Genomic DNA, 25,915 nt, shown 5'->3' with positions numbered 1-25,915 from the left:
ATGGGCAAAGGAGATCCTAAGAAGCCGAGAGGCAAAATGCCATCATATGCATTCTTTGTGCAAACTTTCCAGGAAGAGCGCAAGAAGAAGCACCCAGATGCTTCAGTCAACTTCTCAGAGTTTTCTAAGTGCTTAGAGAGGTGGAAGACCATGTCTGCTCAAGAGAAAACTTGAAGACATGGCAGAGGCGGACAAAGCCCCTTATGAAAGAGGAATAAAAACCTATATCCCTCCTAAAGGGGAAACAGAAACAAATTTCAAGGATCCCAATGCACCCAAGAGGCCTCCTCCTTGTTCTGTTCTATCGCCCAAAAATCAAAGGAGAGCATCCTGGCCTATCCACTGGTGATGTTGCAAAGAAACTGGGAGAGATGTGGAATCACACTGCTGCAGATGACAAGCAGCCTTATGAAAAGAAAGCTGCTGAGCTGAAGGAAAAATACAAAAAGGATATTGCTGCCTGCTGAGCTAAAGGAAAACCCGATGCAGTAAACAAGGGAGCTGTCAAAGCTGAAAAAAGCAAGAAAAAGAAGGAAGAGGAGGAAGATGAACAGGATGAGGAGGAGGAAGATTATGAGGATGAGTTGGTTCTATCGCAGTTTTTTTTTCTTGTCTATAAAGCATTTAACCCCCTGTACACAACTCACTCCTTTTAAAGAAAAATATTGAAATGTAAGGCTGATGTAAGATTTGTTTTTAAACAGTACTGAGTCTTTTCTTTTTTTAATTGTATAGTTAACACACTATCAAATGTGTCTTTAGACAGCCCTGTCCTGGTGGTATTTTCAATAGCCACTGACCTTGCATGGTACAGTGTGAGGGTTGTAAATTGGCATAGAGATTTAAAGAAGGTTCTTGCTGGTGCACAGCACAAATTAGTTATATATGGGGACAGCAGTTTTTCATCTTCAGTTGTTTCTCACACAGCTTATACAAAATACTGTTTTTCTGGTTAACTGAATACTGCTCTGTAATTACCAAAAAAAAGTTGCAGCTGAATGCTTCTAAGTAAATACATTTTTCTTTTTAATTGTAAAAAAAAAAAAAGTACCTCAGGGCAATAACATTCAGAGTACTCTTTTGTGACTTCCAAGTTCCTTTTGGGAGGTTATTTAAAAATGAAAATTATCAAACATAAAGCAGATTTGAAATAATTTTGCAATGAATACTTATAAACTCAACATCTATATTAGTACACTTTCTTCTTTTTTAAAACTATGAAGTATAAAACTATTTAAAACTATTAAGTATAAAATGCATACTCACCTTTTGAGATGTGTATCTGATGAGATTTGACACAGGTGCACAGTTAAGCATAATTACCACCACAACCAGGATACACAATAGTTTCATCACCTTACAAAGATTCAGCCCAAACCACCTTCCTACCCAAGACCTGGGCAACATCTGATCTGTTTTATTTACTTACTTACTTTTGGGTACCATGATTGACTCAGGGGCACTCAACCACTAAGCCACATCTGATCTGCTTTCTATCGCTACAATTTTGTCTTTTCTAGAATTTCAGATAGATTCATATGGTATATGGTCTTTGTGTCTGTCTTCCTTGATTTAGCAAGACGCTTTTGAGATTCACCCATACTATTGAATATTCCATTAATAGGGCAACAGACTGAATTTAGGTGTACTCTTTCCCTTGAAACCAGGAAAATGTTGGTCCCAGAAGCCCAGGGACTTAGAAGACTTCTATTTTCTTTATAGTATCTCTTGATTTGCCTTTCTATTTTTTTAAATTGTATCTCTCTTTTTTTGGTAGGAAAATAGGTTTTACTCAAGGCCAGCTTTGACATCAAGGGCAGTGACACATTCCTAAAATCCCAGCAATTTGGGAGGCTGAGGAAGTTCAAAGCCAGCCTCAGCAATTTAGCAAGACCTTATCTTAAAATAGAAATAAAAATGTCTGGGGCACATTCCTATAATCAGTGGCTCTGTAGGCTGAGGCAGGAGGATCACATGTTCAAAGCCATCCTAAGCAACTTGCCTCAGCCTCCCCAGCTGTTGGAACTTAGGTGTGCACCACAACACCCTGGCTCAGTTTTGTTAATCTCAGTAATTCTGGCTGGGACATTCTCGTGTTTGACGCTGTGCCTAAATTATTACTAGTTTTCTCTGTTCACAGTTCCTTAAAGAGTATGCATATCCTCCTAACAGTGAAATCTGTTTTTACTGCTCTGTAGAGTGGCTACCTGTTGGGGAGGGAAGAGGTAGGAAGGGTGGAACAAAGGAGAAAGGGTGGAATGAAATTGTTCAAACTATCCTATGCATATTCATATATGTACAGTGAATTTCCCTTTTATATGTATCTATAAAGCAATAATTAAAAAAAAAACTCTAAATAAATAGAAGATCAGTAAAGTAGAAGAAAGGGAACCAGGGAAGGAGGAGAAAAGGGGAAGAGGGGAGTGAATTGGATCAAACTCTAATCCATGCCTATGATTATGTCAAAATCAACCTCAATGTTATATGTAATTATAATGTATAATTAATTTTTTTTTAAGAATTAGCTCACTGGGTCCAAAAGAAATGTTTCCTATTTTTTTTATTTTACTAAAGAACATATTTCTCAAACAATTGGTTATATTTCAAAATTCAGGATGAGAAAGAGGTGGGGGGGTGGAGAGAAGAGAAGAGAAGAGAAGACTGTCCAGAAATAGCCAGGTGCCTTAAATGTGTGCTCCCATCTTCCATAGAAGTGAACTGTAGCTGGTAAACCCAGCCAGGGATGGCAATTTCTTAGCCTCATGCCTCTCACTTTCATTAAGTGTGGCCACGTAGCTAGTTCTCTTCAACAGAAACAAAATGTGCCATCCTCAAGTTGAGGCTTGAAGAAGCTGCTTTGTCTCCTCCTTCTCCTCCTCCCTCTTCTGCTGGTCGGACACAGATGACAAAAGCCACACGATGGACAAAGCTCAGAGCTGAGAAACCACATGGAAAATATAAGCCACTGATCAGGAACACCCAGCTGGGACCACGCATGACCAAGAAGTAAACTTTGAACCAATACAGGTTTGATTGTTACAGCAGGTTAGCTTACCTTAACCTACTGCCTAGCTCTCAAAGGTGCATCCGCAATGATTCTTTTCTATTCTCCAGAGTATGCCCATTACATCTACTCAACTATTTTCATATGTTCTTGAACTATAAAGAAGCTATATAAACAAACATATCTGAGGGTTATTGAACCAGCCAAGGTTCTTTCTTTAAATTTTAATTGAATTATATAGCATCTATATTTACATTTCAAACACCACATATATTAGCAGAAATATACAAAGCTGTCTATATTTGGGGCATCTTTCTTTTCCACCCTTTTCCCCACTTGTTATTTTTTGAGCCTTGGTAACTTAGGAAGTCTAGAAAACAAGAGTTAAAAAGGCATCCTGAACCAGTCACTGGCTAAACTCAAAGGCTAAAAAGTCAAAGCTGTTCCTTTAGGATCTGCCTATATGCACCTAACTTCCTCTCCACATGCATACAGTACAATTTGTCAGATATTTGTTGCAGTTATTCTAGTTGCTGAAGAGTTGCTGTTACATGTAAGTCGCCATGTCTGTGATGTGAGTGGCATCCTCTTGGATGAGGCACTGTTCTATCCTGTACAACCTACAAGTTGCTATATTTGACCCTCAAGTTGCATACCAAGTGGCAGCTTTGATTTTCTTTTAATGCATCAGGATTACTTTTATTTATTTTTTTGGCACCAGGAATTGTGTCACTCAACCACTAAGCCACATCTCCAGCCCTATTTTTTGTATTTAATTTAGAGACAGAGTCTCACTGAGTTGCTTAGTGCCTCGCCGTTGCTGAGGCTGGCTTTGAACTCACAATCCTCCTGCCTCAGCCTCCCAAGCTGCTGGGATTACAGGCATGTGCCACCACACCAGCAGGAATATTATTATTTTTTAAAATAAAAAAAATGTAGTTTACATTGGCCCATTTTTTCTGATATTAAAGCAACTGGCATTGATGTATATGTTTCTGATGGTGAAAGACATTTTACTAGCATGGCATAGCATGCTGTTATACTATCATATGAACATTATGTCTTTTTTTTTTTTTTGGTACTGGGGATAGAACTCGGAGGCGGGGCCCTCGACCACTGAGCCATATCTCCAATCCTGTTTTGTATTTTGTTTAGAGACAGGTTCTCATTGAGTTGCTTAGGGCCTCGCTTTTGCTGAGGCTGGCTTTGAACTTGGGATCCTACTGCCTCAGCTTCCAAGCCACTGGGATTACAGGTATGCACCACCATGTAACATTGTCTTAACTGTAAGATTCATGTATGGGAAAAAACCACAAGCCCTAAAAATAAACATACAAGTGTATATGTATACATTTGTGTAGACATATGTATGTATACATTTATTTATATAGGTGTGCATGCATGCTACAGTAACTAAACACACAAATTATTAGAAAGGAATTTATTTTCAAAGATAATTTTAGAAGGGTTGAGGATATAACTTGGTGATAAACTGCTTGTCTGGCACGTACAGGCTCTGGGATTTACTTCCCAGTACTGGAAAAAAAAAGTTATGGCTTCAAAGGTACTTTTACACAGCCAACCTTCTAGAATTTAAGTGATGATTCTATTTATATGATTGAAGTTATCCCTAACTATTCTGAAACAAGTGGAAAGTATCTAATTCTAATGAACTCCAATTTGGTCTTTACTTGTAGAAGTCTTAGTACACTACAAGCTTGCTTGAGTTAATGATGAAATCCCAATAAGTCTACTCAACGTTCATTCTCAGATTAAACAGATAAAACTAAAGAAGCTTGATATTCACATAAGTATAAAATAGAATTATCCAGGGACCCAAAATGGAATTTTTTTTAATGATTTTTGCTAAGAGATTATTTATTATCCTTCAAAATGTTTGCTAAGTTATTTCCTGAAAGACTTATTTCATTTATTCGGAAAAGCAAGCATTAACCTTGGCATACCTTTGTGCTTAAGAACCAATTATTTTGTTTCCTTTTTTCCTACCACATATTCTTGCACTTTTCAATTTCACTATGGGAATATCATCTCTCAGAAAGAAAATGTACTTAGTTACTCTACAGTCACTTACCACTCCCTGATTATAAAAGCACGTTGAATAACAAATGGAATCATAATAAGTGGTACAAGAGGAGGGGTTGCCTAGGCAATGTACTGTGTCCCAAAGTACTATTTTTTTTTTTTTTTTGCCACTTGGAAGAGTATCTATTAGAAAATAGTTGAGACAAAGCATGGCCTGAACAAGTGATTAACTATTTCCTATGTTCCTCAATGTAGGTCTTGGAAATCACCTAAATTAAGCCAAAAAGGGCTTTATTAAAGGGGGCTGTTAGGTTCATGTTCCTGTAGAACAGGCAGGTTATAACCATACTTCCTTTCACATGAAATATGAACACTAACTAATTTCAGAAGAGATGTAGGAATGGTAAAAAACAGTCATGAGATGCTCTTACACATAAATTCAGAAATCCAGAAACTGCTGATCTAAGTGGTACTTTTAGGATAACTGAAACAATAATGAAAGATTAAAGCTGGCTTTTACTCACGAAGAATCCTGAAATAAAACCACAAGTACTACCAAGAAGCCACAGGTGTTTATTGCATGAACAGGGAAAACATGAATTTGAAGGGCATGGTGATAGTTCTTCTTTGCCTCCAGTAAATAGTTAAAAGATTAATAGTTTAATACAAGTATAAATATTATAACTATGTGCTGTTGGGCTCATTTTTCTTTCAGATTTACAAAAACAAACAAAAAAGAACCTTTTTTTTCCTTGAACTTCTGGGCTCTTGGTAGGTTGGCCAGTCACTCACTGCCTTGTCACCAGAGTTCTCAGCTGGTTTACCAATTGACATGCCCAAGACTGCCATCTGGTGGAAATGATAGAAATTGAAATGATTTTTTTTTTTTTTTAATTCTTCAAAAATAAAGCCAGTTGCCTACTAAAAGTTACAAACAATACTGAGGGGTGATGAGGTAGCTTGTTATAGGATTAAGACATATGAAACAGGTCTACTGTCATGTATAAATAATTAAAACATTTAAAAAGAAGAAATATAAAACAAGATATCGATTTTTTTTGACACTGGAGATTGAACCTAAGGGCACTCTATCAATGAGCCACATCTCCAGCCCTTTTTATTCTTTAAGATACGGTCTCACTAAATTGCTGAGGATGGCCTCAAACGTGAGATCCTCTCGCCTCAGCCTCCCAAGTCACTGGGATTACAGGCATGCACCATCAGGCCCAGCTAGGAATCAATTTAAGAAAGATGTGGGGCTGGGGATGTGGCTCAAGCGGTAGCGCGCTCGCCTGACATGCGTGCGGCCCGGGTTCGATCCTCAGCACCACATACAAAGATGTTGTGTCCACCGAGAACTAAAAAAAATAAATATTAAAAAACTCTCTCTCTCTCTCTCTCTCTCTCTCTCTCTAAAAAAAAAAAAAAAAAGAAAGATGTGGACCACATTAAAAAAAAAAAACAAAAACTGAAAAACTATACTGGGGGCATTATAAACACTTGTATAAATAGAAAGATGTAGCATGTTCCTTGAATGGAACTCATCTCTGCTTAAGATATCAATGGTCTTCAAATTCATATATACAACAATACAATCAACATATTAATAGGAGTTTTATTTGGCAGGCAAATATTGGCCATATTACTCAAAAGCTCAACTGGCGTAAATATATTCATATTTTTATAAAATTAGGTATAATAAAGGGGTACTCTTTCCTATAAGATAATAAAAATGTCTAGTAAAATTATGATAATTAAAATGGTATGGTATTCATGCAAAATTCAAGCAATAAAATGCCCATAAAAATAGAAGCATATAAAAGAATAAAGATCATTTCCAAAGAATGAGAAAAGATTGACTTATGCAATAGTTAGTGTAAGGCAATGATGAAAAAGTTATGGAAAAAAATATCAGATTTTTGATCTATAAGTACCAGTATTAAATATTTATGAACAAACATTTATTTAAAAGGCCAAAGTCATAAAAGAAAAAATATTTACTTACTCATAATGTAAAAAAAATGTCAGTGTATACATCTGAAGGTTGATGAAACTGTCAAAGAAAATGATAAAATTCTAAAACTTTTGGATATTAAAATGACACTTCTCAAAACTCATCAAATTTAACACCTAAGGTCTTTCCAGTTTTCTGGATATAAATTTTATTACTACTATTTCTTTTTTTTTTCTTTAAGTAAAGCAAAACAATATGCCACCATATTTGATTTAAAGAGCATATGGGGGGCTGGGGATGTGGCTCAAGCGGTAGCGTGCTCGCCTGGCTTGCGTGCGGCTCTGGTTCGATCCTCAACACCACATACAAAAAAAGATGTTGTGCCCGCCAATAACTAAAAAATAAATATTAAAAAAAATTTTTAAAAAAAAGAGCATATGGAGGGCTGGGGATGTGGCTCAAGCCGTAGCACGCTTGCCTGGCATGCATGCAGCCCGGGTTCGATCCTCAGCACCACATACAAACAAAGATGTTGTGTCTGCCAAAAACTAAAAAATAAATATTAAAAAATTCTCTCTCTTAAAAAAAAAAAAAGCGCATATGGAGAGAGCAAAAGGGAATGTTTCTGACAAGCACACATATCCAGTACCCTCTAGGTCTGAGCATCTTAACCCTCTTCCATCATAATGAGTTAAAAGACCTTATTCTTGGGGGGGGGGGAACTATGTTGTTGAGCTTGTGGTTTGGTTTTTCAAGAATTCAGTCTTTCCATATTGATAGGTGCCCTTTGTTCTTGGTCTCATCCCTCAAAACCTTTCATTAAAACAATACCAACAAACTCATAAATAATATTACAATATTGAAAGGCAAGTAGTAAGCTGAAGAAAATAATTTGTTGTATTTAACAGAATGGTTAATTTTCTAAACATTAGGAGCTCTTACAAATCAAAAAAATAAGTATCAATTGAAAATATGCATCATAAAAATGCTGTCAATTAAACTACAAAAATGCATTATCAAAACTTATGATTATTTTATAGTTATTGCAACAGGTTTTTAAGGCTTAGATCTTTTTAAAATCTTAGTAATGCTGTACCTGTTATATGTTAAATCAGTGTGGTCATTTTGAAGACATTTAAAATCACATTTAAACTTAACATAGTCCCAACAGAGTACAGAATTATGAATGGAAATGTGAATAGGTATGACCAAGTTAATGCAACTATGCCATGATAGCTACCTAGCCCATGACAGTGGAAAGATGCCACTGATCTAAGATGCTTCCCAATTTCAAAGATATTAAAATGTCTTGTTAAAAAATAGTAATTTGGGGAATTTAGATTTTTACATAAATGACAACCTTTTATAACCGTTCCTCTCAGTCTTATGTTTTCAAAGTATTAAAACATATCCACTGCCTCCAGAAGCAAAGCTATAGCAAATTCCTGCTGCCAGGGTTCAGGGTGTATTAACCTGACCCTTCCTCCATTTCACCAAGCTGCCCGGAAAAAAACTGTTCTATGTTAAAGGATGTTAGTAGGCTAAGGGGCAGGAACACCTGCCTTACATCAGAAAGAGTCTAGATTGATGTTGATGAGGTGGGAGGGAAAGGGAGAGAAAAGGGAAATTGCATGGAAATGGAGGGAGACCCTCAATGTTATACAAAATTACATATAAGAAGTTGTGAGGGGAAGGGGAAAATAAACAAGGAGGGAAATGAATTACAGTAGATGGGGTAGAGAGAGAAGATGGGAGGGGAGGGGAGGGGGGATAGTAGAGGATAGGAAAGGTAGCAGAATACAACAGTTACTAATAGGGCATTATGTAAAAATGTGCATGTGTAACCGATGTGATTCTGCAATCTGTATTTGGGGTAAAAATGGGAGTTCATAATCCACTTGAATCTAATATATGTAATACGAGATGTCAAGAGCTTTGTAATATTTTGAACAACCAATAAAAAAAGTGAAAAAAAAAGAAAAATAGAAATGAGAAAAATTTGTATATATATATACATATATGTAATCAAATAACAATGAGCAATAAAAAATTAAATCCTGAAGTGCAAAAAAAAAAAAAAAAAAAAAAGAAAGAGTCTAGAGACAGTCACTTCAAAAGCTCAGGAATTCACACTTGCCAGCTGGAACTAGATTCAAACATTTTTGCCTTGGAGAAAAAAAATGTCACTTCTTTTTTTTTTTTTTGAGGGTGGGTACTGGGGATTTAACCCAGGGGCACTCTACAACTGAACTACATACCCAGCCCTTTTTAAAATTTTGAGTCCAGGTCTCAAATTGCTGAGGCTGGCCTCCAGCTTGTAAACCTGGGCTTATATGGTGTGCAGTGCTGCATCCAGCCAAAATAAGTATTTTAATGCAATGTTTTAAAATATCATGATAAATATCATAAATATCAAAATATCATGATAAATATTTTAAGTAAAGGTAGAGTCATAACTCTGAATTTTACTTTTTTGCCTTAGGCTTCCTCATAGCTTGGCAAGGGTTAGAAGCATAGTCATGGTAGATTAGAACAAGTGAGCAATGTGGTACCACACTACAGTTTAAAATTTAAATACACAAGGGAGCGGAGGAATTTTCAATCTCAGATACCAAAATGGATGCAAGCTGTTAAGAATCGAAGTATAGATTATTACATTTTTATTAAAAGGAACTAGATTTAAATAAGATGAAGACACTGGGGGTGGGGTGGTGGTTCAGTGGTAAAGCACTCGCCTAGCACATGTGAGGCCCTGGATTCGATCCTCAGCACATGAAAATAAATAAATAAAATAAAGGTATTTTGCCCAAATACTACCTGCCAGAAATAAGCATTTACAAGGATGAAGTAATGAATATGACATGATAGCTGCACAAGTTAGACAAAAAGATAACAGAACAGATGCTAGGATTAAGTGGATCATGTACAGTTAGAAAAATTGGTCATTTGATGGGCGAAGTTTGGCATTGGCACAATTAGCTAGCTGTGTGACAAAAAAAAAATTAAAAGATTCCTTAGTTCATATTATATGTAGCAGTATAAAAAAATAATATGTATGTTTGGGGAATGGGAAGACTTTGGAACTACTGAAGGATGCATCTATTTGACAGACTGGGAATGGTTACTATCTGCTGCTAAGGTTTTCTCTACAGATGCAGTGTCTTTGCACTTCCTGATTGTGGCAGCCTAGATTGATTAGAAGAATAGTGTAGAGAATTTTTGCAATTCAGAAATAATCTTGTAAACAGCAAAGAGCCTATTTTACTCCAAAGAATCTAAACTTTGATTTTATAAGAAAAACATTAAAAATATTCCCTACCTCTCTTATCTGACTATACTTTTGAAAAGGTAAACCCAAACCAAACAAAAGCTACTGCAAGAAACATGAGAATGACTTTTTTCTTTTTGTAATGGGGATTTAACCCAGCGCTTACCTACTGAGCAGTATCCCCAGTCCTTTTTTTTTTTTTTTTTAATTATTTTTTATTTTGAGACAGGATCTCACTGAGCTGCTTAGGGCCTTGCTGAGTTAATGAGGCTGGCCTTGAACTTTTGATCCTTCTGCCTTAGCCTCCTAAGTCGCTGGGATTATAGGAGTGTGTGGACATGCCCAGCAAGAAAGATTTCTTAAGAAAAATAACAAAAATCATAAAGGAAAGACTAACAAAAAACAAAACATTCCATTCACAAATAAAAGTAAAAACAAACAGAAAGAAACTCAAAGAAACAAGGGCAAATGATATGAGAATTCAATTCAGAGAAGAGTAAACTCAAAAGGCCAATAAACATGGAAAAAGATATTCTCACAAATAATCTGAAATACAAGTTGTATGAGATACTATTGCATACTCATCTGACTGGCAAATTCAAAGTCTGACAATATCAAGTATTACTGAGGATGGGGCTGGATGAATAGGAATCTAGTATTTTCTGGTAGACATGTAAATCTATATTTTCAATATAATGTTTTTGTAATAATAATGTAAAGACATGTATACCCAATAGCCTACTAGTTTTACTTCTAAAAAATATCAGTCTACAGAAATACTAGTACATGTGCCCCAGCATGCACACATATTGGCCCCATAGAATAAAGATGAATCACTTACATAGCAAATGTTAAATAGGAATACTTAAAATAAACTTTATATCAATTTATAAGCCAAACATTTATTCATAGGCAAAATTTTATGAAAACGAAATCCAGAGTCCTCTAAAGCATGTTACTGTGGAATCCCACCAAAGTAAATTATACTTCATGCCTTAGAGTTAGGAATGAAGAAACAAAAATCTCTCTTCATAATGAGCACACAAATAAAAATAAGTGAACAATTTAGGAAAGAGAATCAGACACATATATTAGAATGACTCTTGAATTGTACTAGTCTTTCTCATCTAAAATGCATACTTAAGTATTTCCATGATAGGCGAATATTCTACGGAGACAATTAATACACAAGGTTGTACAGATTTAATTTCTAAAGAAATTCCTGTCTCCAATATTACCAACAAGTTTTTCAAAAGTCAGGAGGAAAAAAAAAAAGCAATCCCAAAGCTTTGATTCTGCCTGTTTAAAGGTAAGGCTCTTTGGTATCCCACCAGAGTTGCAGATACTCAAGACAAAATCACCTCTTAGAATCTCTTACTCCTGAACTAGAAGAGCATATCTACCAGTTACACCTGATCATGAAATGTGGTCCTGGTTAGCAGTCGTGATTGCCAAGCAGAATAAAGTTGAGAAGATATCACAGCCTGGAAAGCCAGCCAGAAGTGGTGATGTTGCCTGAAAAATTAGCTTACTCTCTATTAGTAAGGACATTTTTCACTTCTGTATCACAATGTAAATATATGTGAACCACCAAAACAAAGGTTAAAGCATTAGGGCAGGGTTGTAGCTCAGTGGTTGAGTGCTTGCACAGCATGCTCACAACCCTAGGTTTAATGCATAACCAAACAAAAACAGCTGTTTAGCATTTTTGTTTTGTTTTTAGGGTTCACAGTGTTAGTCCAGAGTTGAACAGAAAAAGAGAAAGTAAAGGATCTTAAGTAAATATTATAACAACACAGATATATTGGGCAATAAAAGTCTATGTGTAACAGAAATCATGAGTAAACTTGGTTTTAAAAAAAACTTACATCTCCATGGCACCTTTCCTCAACCCTGATGAATTTTATTCAGAAAACTGAAATACCTAACCACCATCCCCTTTGATTCCAGGCCCCTAAAAAATTAGCATTAAGGTCCGATCTTGCCAGGCATGGTAGTGCATTCCTGTAAACCCAGTGGCTTAAGGCTGAGTCAGGAGGATCCAGAATTCAAAGCCAGCTTTAGCAACAGTGAGGTGCTTATCAACTCAGGAGACCCTGTCTCTAAATATAAAATACAGCTGGAGATGTAGCTCAGTGGTGTCTCTGAGTTCAATCCTCAGAACCCCCCCGGTCCCCAAAATTCTGGTCTTTCTTCACTGTCATTAAAAAAAAAATTAAAATTAAAAAGTCCTAACTTTTACTGGCCTCCCACTGTGACATCTCAGTCATAGTAAATGAATCTAGATTCAATATAGAATGAGACCTTTCCAAACAACACAAATCCTGAGACCAAAACATGAAGACCTTGTTCAAAGATTAAAAATAATCTGAATGTCATATGAAAATTAAACTCTATTGTTTCATCTTAAATCATGAATTTCCCAAATTTAAATAGATCACAGAATTTTTCTGAAAATTTTCATCTTTCATACAACATGAAACATTCTACCTTGTTTATCTTGCTTTCAGAATTCCAGTGTTCTGATGACCATCCAGCCACCTGTGGTAAATTTTTTTTATCAGACCTACATATCTTAAGACTCATTTACTAATTACATTATTATTAGGCGTAATCAAAGGCACCATGAAGTTATCCAAAAACTATGGCAACAGCTGTGAAACTCTAGGAGTCCAAAAGAACCTTTCAAGGAGTTCCATGAAATCAAATACTGCAAGGTTTTTTTCCACATTGATATTTGCATTAATTATGCAAAAGAAACAATGGGTAAAATTACAGGCACCTTAATGCAAATCAAGATAGTACCATCAAGTACTATAAGTACTTATGATTGTATTTTCACTGCCACACACTGTATAATGAGAGGGGGGAAAAACGAGTTTCAGTTAATACCTCTTTTTCTTTCTGGTGGTGCTGGGAATTGAACCCAGGCCCTCACCCATGCTGGACAACTGCTCTACCACAGATTTACACACCCAGCCACAATAATACCAGTAGAAACTTAATTTTATTAAACCTCTATCCTTAGACACACCTCTTTTTAATACTCTATTAATGGTTAGTTTAGTCCTGGTTCTAAAATATATCCAAGTGGGATGGTTGACTCCTGTGCTGTTCTTTGAGCTGTGCACTGAACTAGCCACTTTTCATGGAATACCACTGTTAACTTGAAAGAATGACAGACTACAGTTATTCAGGACACATTTCCTCTAAAATAAATGAAACAAGTTGTCACTTAGGGAAAACAACTGAAAACATCTGTTGCCTATGATAAAATTTCACCTTTCAATTCAAAAGAAAATTAGAATTTTCTTTTGAATTGAAAAATACTTTTCCATCATCTTGAGCTTGTCAGCTTCCCAATACTACAGATTTTTTTATACGAGACCAGATGATATTTACAAAGAAATTTTAATCAATGTATAATAATGCCAACATTCTACAAATTTCTTAAAGTAATACGATTTGGAAATTGGAAATCAATGACAAAATAAAAAATAAAAATTACTCCAACATGTGGAGACTAAACAATATGCTACTGAATGAACAATGGGTTGCAGAAGAAATCAAGGAGGAGATTAAAAAAATTCTTAGAGGTAAATGAAAACATAGAAACAACATATTGAAATCTCTGGGACATTATGAAAGCAGTATAAAGAGGAAAGTTCATTGCATGGAGTTCATTCCTTAAAAGAAAAAGGCAACAACAAGGGCTGGGGATGTGGCTCAAGCGGTAGCGCGCTCGCCTGGCATGCGTGCGGCCTGGGTTCGATCCTCAGCACCACATACAAACAAAGATGTTGTATCTGCCGATAACTAAAAATAAAAAAATAAAAAAAAAAGGCAACAACAAATAAATGACCTCACATTACATCTCAAAGCCCTAGAAAAAGAAGAACAAATAAACAGCAAAAGAAGTATAAGGCAAGAAATAATTAAAATTAGAGCTGAAATCAATAAAATCGAAACGAAAGAAACAACAGAAAAAATTGACAAAATAAAAAGTTAGTTCTTTGAAAAAATAAATAAAATTGACAGACCTTTAGCTATGCTAATGAAGAGGAGAGAGAAAATTCAAATTACAGACATGATGAAAAAAAGTAATATCACAACAGACACTACAGAAATACAGAGAATTTAGAAATTATTTTGAAAACTTATACTCCAAAAAAATAGAAGACATTGAAGGCTTCGACAAATTTCTTAAGTCATATGATTTGCCCAGATTGTACCAGGAAGATATACACAATTTAAAGAGACCAATATCAAGTGATGAAATAGAAGACGCCATCAGAAGCCTACCAATCAAGAAAAGCCCAGGACCTGATGGATACACTGCCGAGTTCTACAAGACCTTTAAAGAAGAACTAATACCAATACTCTTCAATTTATTTCAGGAAATAGAAAAAAGAGGCAGCACTTCCAAACTCATTCTATGAAGCCAATATCACCCTGATTCCAAAACCAGGCAAAGACACATCAAAAAAGGAAACTTTAGACCAATATCTCTAGTGAACATAGATGCAAAAATTCTCATTTTTTTTTTGGTTTTCTGGCAAATCAAATACAAAACATATCAAAAAAATAATGCACCAAAACCAAATGGGATTCATCCCAGGGATGCAAGGTTGGTTCAACATACGGAAATCAATAAATGTAATTAATCACATAAATAGACTCAAAGATAAGAATCATATGATCATCAATAGATGCAGAAAAAGCATTTTACAAAATACAGTACCCCTTCATGTTCAAAACACTAGAAAAACTAAGGATAACAGGAACATATCTCAACATCATAAAGGCTATCTATGCTAAGCCCCCGGCCAACATCATTTCTAATGGAGAAAAATTGAAGGCATTCCCTCCAAAAACTGGGCAGGGTTGCCCTCTTTCACCACTTCTATTTAACATAGTTCTTAAAATACTGGCCAGAGCAATTAGATAGACTAAATAAATTAAAGAGATATGTATAGAAAAAGAAGAACTTAAATTAGCATTATTTGCTGACAATATGATTCTATACCTAGAATACCCAAAAAGCGTCACCAGAAAACTTCTGGAACTAGTAAATGAATTCAGCAAAGTAGCAGGATATAAAATCAACATCCATAAATCAGAGGCATTTCTGTGACAATATACTCTTGAGAGGGAAATGAGGAAAACTACCCCATTTACAACAGCCTCAAAAAAATAAAATACTTGGGAATCAAGTTAACGAAAGAGTTGAAAGATCTATACAATGAAAACTACAGAACCATAAAGAAAGAAATCAAAGAAGACCTTAGAATATTGAAAGATCTACCTTGTTCTTGGATAGGCAGAATTAATACTATCAAAATGGCCTTACTACCAAAAGCATTATACAGATTTAATGCAATTCTGATGAAAATCCCAATGACATTCCTCATAGAAATAGAAAAAACAATCATGAAATTCATCTGGAAAAATAAGAGATCCAGAATAGCTAAAGCAATCCTTAGCAGGAAGAGTGAAGCAGGTGGCATCACTATACCAGAACTTAAACTATACAAGAACTTAAACTATACAGAGCAACAGTAACAAAAACAGCATGGTATTGGTGCCAAAACAGACTGGTAGATCAATGGTGCAGAATAGAGGACACAGAAACTAACCCACAAAATTACAATTATCTTATATTAGACAAAGGTGCCAAAAACATGCACTAGAGAAAATATAGCCTCTTCAACAAATGGTGCTGGGAAAACTGGAAATCCATATGCAACAAAATGAAATTAAACGCCTCTCACCATGCACAAAACTCAACTCAAAGTGGATCAAGGACCTAGGAATTAAACGAGAGACTCTGTGTCTAATAGAAGAAAAAGTAGGTCCTAATCTTCATCATGTGGGATTAGACCCCAACTTCCTTAATAAGACTCCTATAGCACAAGAATTAAAATCAAGAATCAATAAATGGGATGGATTCAAACTAAAAAGTTTCTTCTTAGCAAAATAAACAATTCATGAGGTGAATAGAGAGTCTATATCTTGGGAGCAAATCTTTACCCCTCACACATCAGATAGAGCACTAATCTCTAGGATATATAAAGAACTCAAAAAGTTAAGCACCAAAACCCAATCAATAAATGGGCCAAGGACCTGAGCAGATACTTCTCAGAAGAGGATATACAATCAGCAAATATATGAAAAATGTTCATCATCTCTAGCAATTAGAGAAATGCAAATCAAAACTACTCTAAGATATCATCTCACTCCAGTCAGAATGGCAGGTATTATGAAGACAAACAACAAGTGCTGGTGAGGGTGTGGGGGAAAGGGCACACTCATACATTGCTGGTGAGACTGCAAATTGATGCAGCCAATACGGAAAGCAGTATGGAGATTCCTTAGAAAATTGGGAATAGAACCATCATTTGACCCAGGCTCCCTCTCTATTCAAAGGAATTAAAAACAGCATGCTACAGGGACACAGCCCCATCAATGTTTATAGCAGCACAATTCACAATAGCTAAACTGTAGAACCAACCTAGATGCCCTTCAGTAGATGAATGGATTAAAACAATGTGGCATATATACACAATGGAATATTACTCAGCAATAAAAGAGAATAAAATCATAGCATTTGCAGGTAAATGGAAGGCGTTGGAGAAGATAATGCTAAGTGAAGTTAGACAATCCCCCCCAAAAATGTTTTCTCTGATATAAGGAGGCTGATTCATAGTGGGTAGGAAGGGAATGCATGGGAGGAATAGATGAACTCTAGATAGGACAGAGGAGTGGGAGGGGTAGGGGACTAGCAAGGATGGTAGAATGTGATGGTCATCATTATCCAAAGTACATGTATGAAGACATGAATTGGTGTGAACATACTTTGTATACAACCAGGGATATGAAAAATTGTGTTGTGTATGAATTATAATATGAATTCAATGTTGTAATATGAATTGTATTGCTTTCCACTGTCGTTTATTTTTAAAAAATCAATTTAAAATGTCAATATTCAGAAGAACTGCATAATTCAGTAAGCCAGTATTTTCCAAATGACCAACTCATCTTTTCCAACACCCTGTGAGGCCAGATTTCTTCAAATAGTTCAACCAATGTGCCATACTGCTACAGACTGAATGTAAAAGCAAGTATGAGAATCCAGCCTATCATAAAAGGTTTAGAAAAATGAAAACCGGTGGCACACTGTACCCTAAATTTTTTAGACTTGTTAGACTATTTTTTCATAAAACAATGTTATCTATGCTAATATGTCATGTTGTAATTATACTGGATTTCTAATATAGTAAATATCATCAGATAAAATCCAAGAAGCAAAACTTCTTGGGGACATCCAATTTTTACGAGGATAAATGGGTCCTGAGTCTAATGTTTGAGAAGAGACAGACAAGAGAATTTAGTTTCATGAACACTAAACATAGGTTTTTCTTTTGCTAAGTCATAAGTTACTGGTATGTAAAAGGCCAATGGCCTCCTCACCAAGTACTATAAAAATGATTTTAGAGTGAAGAAAGGATGTTGTCCTATATAGTTTAATTCCCCTGTGGAGTTAGAATTCATCTACATGGTTTTGTATGGAAATTTTCACAATATGCTAACTAAATAACATTCAAAACTGCCCTCTTATTTTTGAAAATCACACCAAATAGTAATATATCACACATTTTTTTAAAATCAATTCTTTATTTAGGTAACAAGTTGGTTATGTTCACTGCATTGTATGAAACGTCACAATATCATACTGGAAAGGTACTATCAGTACAGGGCTGGATCAGAGTAGACTGAACAATAAACCATTTTGCATTCTTCATTCCCTATCTTTTAACAACCCCCCAAACCCAGTAAAGGGACAAAGAGCTTTTAACACCATCATGTAAAGCACTTTAACTTACAAGGCTAAGATCTAAAGAATAAATAAAATATATTGTGGCAGTAATTCCTTTTAGACCAAAAATCAGGTGCACAATAAATCAAGTGATCAGGAAAGCTGTCTGTATTCAAATGTGTGTGGCTCTCCAAAAACAGCTTCAGGAAAATGTTACAGAAAATACCATGAATTCCATTTCACACAGGACCAGATGATGACTCATTTTAACTACACACAAGGGCAATTACAACCTGCTGAAACACAATTTAAACATATAGAAAAATGTTTACAAAGCATCCACAACATGTAAATCATGTACACATGGATACATTCATCACTTCTCCTACCCCAGTAACTTCTTTTAGATAAATACTTTACTCTTCGTGTTCAGCATTAATTGGATTTAATACATGCAAAACTCAAAGAATTCAAGGTTATTGTAAAAATAGAATTAAACTAATCTTCAAGTACCTTGTGATAGCCACTCTGTACCGTGCCCAATGTTATAAAATGAAAGGTTACTGAACCCATGAAAATATCTCTGTAATATTTCCTTAGATCTAAAATAGATAATTTTAAATGTATTTATAGTAATTTCAATGTGATATTCTGAGCTTTTAAAATAACATAAACAGTTAAAAATTATACCAAATTACACAAAACTTGAATCTTAAAAGCTGAAAAAATTAGAACTATAGAAACCCACATGTAAAACAAAAATCACAATTTACATTATAAAGGCAAATCTCATCATTTAAAAGAATTTGCAGCAGTGAGATGTCAAAGCAAATTATAAATAGCCATAAATTAATCCATTTGGTTTCAAAAGATTTTCTAGTAAAGAGTTGAAGTATGTAGTAGGATACATGCATAAAATTTGTAAGGGTTTATAATATTATTGCCAAATATACTTTATCTTGAAGCAAGGCAACATTAGAATTTGGACATTATTGGAGAATCCAGTTTGGAAATACAGGTAAAATTGGAAAAAATTAAATAACAATTAATAATAAATACATATCCTATAGTAAATTGCTCAAATAAAATTCCAAGCCATAGAACTCCAAAAAGGCTTTCCAACTTGGTTAACTAAAAAAGGAATATCTCATACAATTCTTTACTCTTACATGCTTGTATGTTGTGTGTTTTGTTTAAAATAAAACAATGTATCTTCTGAGTACAGCTAACTATATTCTCATGCACCTCAGGCACATTTGTTTGCTGTGGTAAAATAATTCCATTGGTTTCTAGGGCCAAAAGTTCAATACAGATGTGACCAGTATGCCCGAGGTTGGCAAAAAATACTGTAGTACAGGCAATGCTACGAGTGGCAAATATCAGAAAACACAAATAAAAACAAATGATGGGAAATGCTTATGATTTTCTGCTCATATCACAAAACGTTGGGAATCCACAAGAATATTTTCCCCTTGTATTGAAGAAAATTGTGATTAAAATGTTTTTTTTTCCCCCAATTTTCAGAATCAAAAGCATTTTAGAAGGTTTATAAGGCTACCATGAGTCTTCTAGATCTCCAGCACCCTACAGGAAGAGAAAAGGAAGAATATTATTATTTACCTATACCAACTTCCAGGTTGGGTTGAATTTCAAAAGAAAACAAAATTAGATGAACAAATTACCTTCCTTTCTTTGTCTGAAAAGGTACTTATACAGAAAGACGTGTGTATTGTATAATGTGTACATACACATGTATCTATCTATTATAGATAGATAACTGGTTGGATTTTTTTCTCCCCTCTCCACCAAATGCCTTCCTCTTTCTCAAAACACTTAAAATACTCTGGCATTGGAAAAATAGATCAAAACATCAGCTACAACATCTGAAGATTCCAAAGTTTCAAATTAAACTACCTTTAGTAACTTTAAAGACAGGATATAAAATATGAACAGGAAGAAGAAAAGTTAATGTCCTATAGTCAAAATTTCCCCATGTAACTAATAGCTATCTGTAATTTAAAAGCCTGTTTAAACAAAAACAAAACACATATTTTTAAAACAGCCCACAATTCTTGCATTTATTAATATCTGATGCATACTTGGTAATAAAACTGACCATGTTCCTAATGTGACAATGTTGTCACATGTCTACATGTGTTCATGCTGTCATAGTTGAATATTTTGTACCCAAAAAGGGAATAATAGAATTGACTTATTTTGAGTAAGACTTATATATCTCATATTACAAATTTTTCTTTCTGATATGAAAAAACTAAGTCAAAATGTATTAAATTTAATATAAATACAAATGGATTTCTAATGAACAGTTTTCCAATATCCCAAACATGGTTATTAAAAAAAAATAATTAAAAGAATAAGTACAACATGCATAGATTATTCCACATCACATGCTTTATTTGGGCTTAAACACTTATAATTTTATTCTAAACACTTGGTAGACATACATTTTGATGTGTGTAGTTAGGCTATACAGAATATACAAACCAAAGCCGTTTGAAAAATACATAGGTTTTTCAAAACTTATGTTTCATAAAGAATACAGGGAAAGAAAAAATAACCACACATCCAGTATCTCACAACTTCTAAAAATAAAAACTACAGAGATGTTAAATATAAACAAATCAAACAACACACAAATCATCAACCTTGAAAGAAAAATTACAGGCCAGCATCAGCCACTCTTTGAAGAACTAAAATTATTAAAGAAAACACAAATTACAAAGCTAACTGTGAGTGTACTAATATATAAAATAAGCAGTATAATTCTACATTAACAAGTTTTTCCATAACATACAATAATCTCTCAAATCAGTCATTTCTAATCCTTTCAGGTATGAATTTTACTACTGGCTTTAATTAATAGTAGCCTACAGACAAGGTGAAATGACATATAATTTCATTGAATTCGAAATAACTATAAAAGTCCATTTTAAACTATTTCATCAAAGATGTATGCAAAGGCCTTTTTAAAAAAACAAGGCTATTTGAATATAATAAACTAGTTTTCCAAGATTCAAATAACAAAATGGTTATATAAATGCACACATTATACTTCCTAAGTAAAAAACCAAATCAAAGATCACAAAAATATTACCAAAAATGTCATATTTTTCCACCACTCATCTTTGTCCCTGCATCTTCATTACAGCTGTCTAATTCAGCAAGACCACTTTCTGATTCAGTATGGCTTTCCTGCATTGTCACTGGGTTTCCAGCATCACTGTTCGAAGAAGTAGCTGCAGCAGCTGGTTCAGCAGGGCTTTCTTCTCCCTCTACTTTAGCTAGCCTGTAACTAGTCAGCATCTCCTCCAGAAGTTGTCGGTAGTTTCCCCTATGATTAATTCTCATTTGCCTGAGAGCTTCCACCAATTTTCCCTGTGATCCACTTTCCTCTGCTTCATCGGAGGCCTTTTTTTAAGATTTAAGACCCCAGTGTCAGTAGACAAACTAGGATATCACATGTATTTCATAACATATTACACAAAATACTAATTTTTCTACCATGAGCAATATATTCTATGCATGAAAACAATTAAATAAATATCAATTCTTACCTGGGAAAATTAATAAAAACTTATAAAAGCCCAAGTTATTTTTAGCAAATGACCATTAACTACCTTGTCTTATTTCAACTGATATTTGAAGTTTATCTGAAATTTACTCTGCTTTTAGAATTCAACAGCAACACAAGCATTTCCTAAAAGTGACTTATTTGCGGGGAAAAAAAAAACATTGCTATATGATTTCATACAAAAGGAAATTAGTCTATAAAGCGAGGAGAAGGAGAGGAAAGCAGGACATGTTAGTTTCTTCGTTTCTGCTAAATGATAGGTAGAAGAGAAGATACAAACTGCAAAACTACATAAATTTAAGTTGGAGTTCTGGAGAATTTTAAAGCTTTCTTGGAGAAAATTTTTATTTATTTTTGCCTTTTAATGCAGTATTTGAATAAAAAACATCTCTGGATAAAAGCACATAAAATTATTTTAAATATTATAAGATATGGTTATAAATTACTTAATCTTTTCATATTTTATTAAATTTTGGAAAGTCTACAGGTTTCTACAAAAATAGATGCTTAATTTTGTTAGCAGAACAAACGTTATTCATCTAAGCTGATCATAATTAAGTTGATAAACTAAAATAAAGACAACTTTATGTGCTTCCTGAGGTAAGGTATTATGAAATACAGAATCACATCCCACATTCTTGCCCAAAAATGTTTAATATGGATCTAATAAAGTAATTTCCCCTTTATAGGAAATCAGGAAATAGAAGATCAGGTTAAAGGATACCATGGGAAAACAATCATACAAATCTAGAAAGTAGGCCATTCTATACAAAACTGGCTCACATTTTTTAAAGTCAGTGTAAGGACCAAAAGGGCAGGTGGGAGAGAAGGGGGTCTGGATTCAAATCTTGTTTAATGTGCTGTACTGATGACCTAACCTGCTAGACCATGTTTCAAAATAAAGTCGTTTTAAGAACTGGGGAAAATTACCTGACTTGTAAAATTTATTATTGAGCTTCCTAGATGTAATTATGGCTATGTAGAAAAATGCCCTATTCTTAAAATCTGTATTCTGAAATGTTTACAAGTAAAATACTATGCTCTCTAGAATTTGCCTTCAGAGGATTTAGCCAAAAAAAAAAAAGATAAAAAATAATGTACATACCTGTACCTATAAAAAGAGATAAAGCAACTATGGCAAAATATGAGCAATTATTGAATTTTGGTAGAAGGCTTAGAGGTGGGTCAATTTTTTAATATATTTGGAAGTTTTCATCATAAAATGTTGAGAAACTAAAAAACAAAAAAATTCATCTTACACAAACTCTTAACCATCCTTAGAAACTATTATTCTATGATTCTGCAAAAAGAGCAGTAATAAAAACACATAATAAATTGTAATAGAAATTTAATAGAAAAAGGAGAGCATTTAATTTTTTTAAAATGCCTTATGGCAAAAAGTGAAAGATGATTCTATATATAGCCTGTGTGTTTTGAGTACGTAGATGTATTTATTCATTTTAGGATATATAAAATGCCTAGAAAAAAAGGAAATACACCCATGTAATGATAATGACTATGGCTAGTGAGTTATAGATCCTTTATTTTCTTTCAATTTTCAAAATTTTGACAAGTATATTAACTGTCAAATTAAATTTAATTTTTGCAAAATTTTTTATGTGCAGTGAACACAATAAAATGTGTGTTCATTGAAGCTTTTCTTATTTTTTTTCCCTTACCTTTCCCCGTACAGTAAAATAATGTTTCACTAAATAAAGTTTCTTATTTGAATTTATTCAGCAATGAAATAAGTGCATTCTAAACTGGGCGCGGTGGTGCAATGCCTATAATCCCCACAACTCAGGAAGCTGAGGCAGGAGGATTGTAAATTCCAGGCCATTCTCAACAACTTTGGGAGACCCTGTCTCAAAATAAAAAATAAAATGGACTGGAATGTAGCTCACTGGTAAAGTGCCCCTAGACTCAATCCCCAGTTTTAAAAAAAAGTACATTCTAACTAGAAACTAAGTCAGTCTTAATCAGGTCTTCCAAAAAGAAATGTTCTGCTTTATGGTATACTACAATGACTATCACATAGGATCCAAGTCGCCCTCCACCTTGACAAACAAACAGCTCCTTTTAGCTTTTTTAAAAAACCGTTGGACCTCAAAACAAAATCTGCTTCAAATGAGCAGTTAACTTACATGAAGAAATCAGTGTCAAGCTGGTTTCACATTAGAATCAATATGTGAGTTTTTTTTAAAAAAAAAACTATATAGATTCCAAAGTTCCAGTTCAAAATACATAGGTTAAGCAGATATGGGTTGTTTTTCAAAGCCTGAAAGAGTAATTATGATATGTAGCCATGGTTGATAATCACAGATATGGACTAAATCTACTTGGAGTTGATAAGGCTGGATTCAAAGATTGTCATATTTGAGTTCACTTTGGTGGGCTCAACAAATAAAGCACTTCTCTCATTCCCCAAGTGACACCTTCACCATGAAACAATCATCTCTGTTTCTTGTGAACTGCTATCATTAGTGGTAGTTAGGGAAGAAGAGAAGTTGCTTTTTAAAAATGGGCTGGGGGTGTAACTCTTGCCTAGCATGTGAGGCCCTGGGTTCAATCCCCAGTACTGCCAAAAAAAAAAAAAGGAAAAAAACTATTACATAACACTCTCTTGGGCTTTCACTAATATCAGAAGGGGAACCTATTATCTAGGTTCTCGCACTTTCTTTACCTGAATTCATAAAGCTACACATCTATTTTTATACATTATAGCAATGAACTCTACACCTTGCAACTAACTGTTCACAAGTCTTCCTAACTAGATTATGAATTCTCCTGGATAATATCTTATTTTCTTTCTATATCCTCCCATCACCTATGGAAGGAAAATTAATGTTTGTGCTATGAACTTTATATATTAATCCTCACAGGTACTCTAAAAATCAAGAACTGCAACCATCATTTTTTAAGTGAAGAAAGATTCAGAGAAATTCAACAGTTAATAAGTGGCAGAGCTCAGATTTGTGTGCCAGTTTAACTAACATTAATATGCACCTTAATGTTCCATTGAATACATAATGGTGAGTGCAGTTTTTGCATAGAACTGCCCCATATAACTAGATACTTAATAAATACTCGTGATAATTATTGTAGAAATACACTGGTTTATTACATATTGAAATCTTGCAGTAGCTTCTTGATTCAGTAAAGATTAATAAAATTATAGAAAACTATGCTATTTTTAAATAATCTGTATTAAATGGGATGTTTTAGATTATTCTGTAAAACAAACATAAAGCAGTAAGTAATATGACAATTTAGTCCTTTTTCCTCTAGCTTTCAAGAGTCTATCAGCTGGGTTAACAGAGTTAAAGAACCAACCTAATTATGAATATATGGCCTTACCAAATAAAGCATAAGAATATGGTTAACAGCCGGGCGCAGTGGCGTATGCCTGTAATCCCAGCGACTTAGAAGGCTGAGGCAGGAGGATGGCAATTTCAAAGCCAGCCTCAGCAATGGTGAGGTATTAAACAACTCAGCGAGACCCTGTCTCTAAATAAAAAAGGGCTGGGGATGTGGCCCAGTGGTCGAGTGCACCTAAATTCAATCCCCAGTACAGCAAGTAAATGGGAGGAGGGAAATCCAAGCCCTAGTAAAATTTAAAATTTACTTAGTATTTATTTGCAGCAATGTATATTTTTTAAACAGTTGCCATAAGCAAAATTCTTCTAATGATCAGTTAAAAGAGTAAAAATTGTTTTTGTAAAGTCCAATGCCCTGCTTGTTAGCTAAAAAACAAAATTTTATAACTAAAAATTCTTAACTATGTAAGTAAAACAGAAAAGATTCCACATAAAATTTAATTATGTGAGAACAGAATATAGAGATCCTTTGGGATTAAAAGAAGCCCAATCTGTCCTGTTTATTCTTTCTCAAAAATCTAAATTCCTTAAAAATAGTTTTTGGATTAGCATCAATAAAAATGTATTCAAATAAAAAATAACTGATAAGGAACTGGCTTAAATGCTTAAGTTTCAACAACTTTATAAAATATTCCTCATTATAAAGAAATATCTTTCTTTTAAGAGAGAGAGAGAGAATTTTAATATTTATTTTTTAGTTTTCGGCGGACACAACATCTTTGTTTGTATGTGGTGCTGAGGATCGAACCCGGGCCGCACGCATGCCAGGTGAGCGCGCTACCGCTTGAGCTACATCCTCAGCCCATAAAGAAATATCTTAATTGATATTTCTTTATAATGAGGAATATTTTATAAAGTTGA

The 25,915-nt window shown here is 34.3% G+C and overlaps 1 protein-coding gene and 1 pseudogene across 2 annotated transcripts in view; one reads left to right on the top strand and one right to left on the bottom strand.

Annotated features, from left to right (window-relative positions):
* On the top strand, positions 1–656 carry LOC143379965 (high mobility group protein B1 pseudogene; annotated as a pseudogene).
* A 17,273-nt stretch (positions 657–17,929) lies between these two features.
* Ppm1b (protein phosphatase, Mg2+/Mn2+ dependent 1B) overlaps positions 17,930–25,915 on the bottom strand; it is a 74,332-nt gene continuing 66,346 nt past the window's right edge. Inside the window, exon 6 of one of the 2 annotated variants that reach the window (XM_077105183.1) lies at positions 17,930–19,669. In XM_077105183.1, coding sequence (XP_076961298.1) covers positions 19,640–19,669 — 30 coding nt within the window. In that variant the 3' untranslated portion in view covers positions 17,930–19,639. Of the gene's footprint in view, positions 19,670–20,475; positions 21,515–25,915 lie in introns of those variants that run through there. The other variant, XM_076832932.1, reaches the window with a different exon arrangement.

The sequence above is a fragment of the Callospermophilus lateralis genome, chromosome 14, assembly GCF_048772815.1.
Source record: "Callospermophilus lateralis isolate mCalLat2 chromosome 14, mCalLat2.hap1, whole genome shotgun sequence".
Lineage (NCBI taxonomy): Eukaryota > Metazoa > Chordata > Mammalia > Rodentia > Sciuridae > Callospermophilus > Callospermophilus lateralis.
This window is presented reverse-complemented; position numbering and strand designations above follow the sequence as displayed.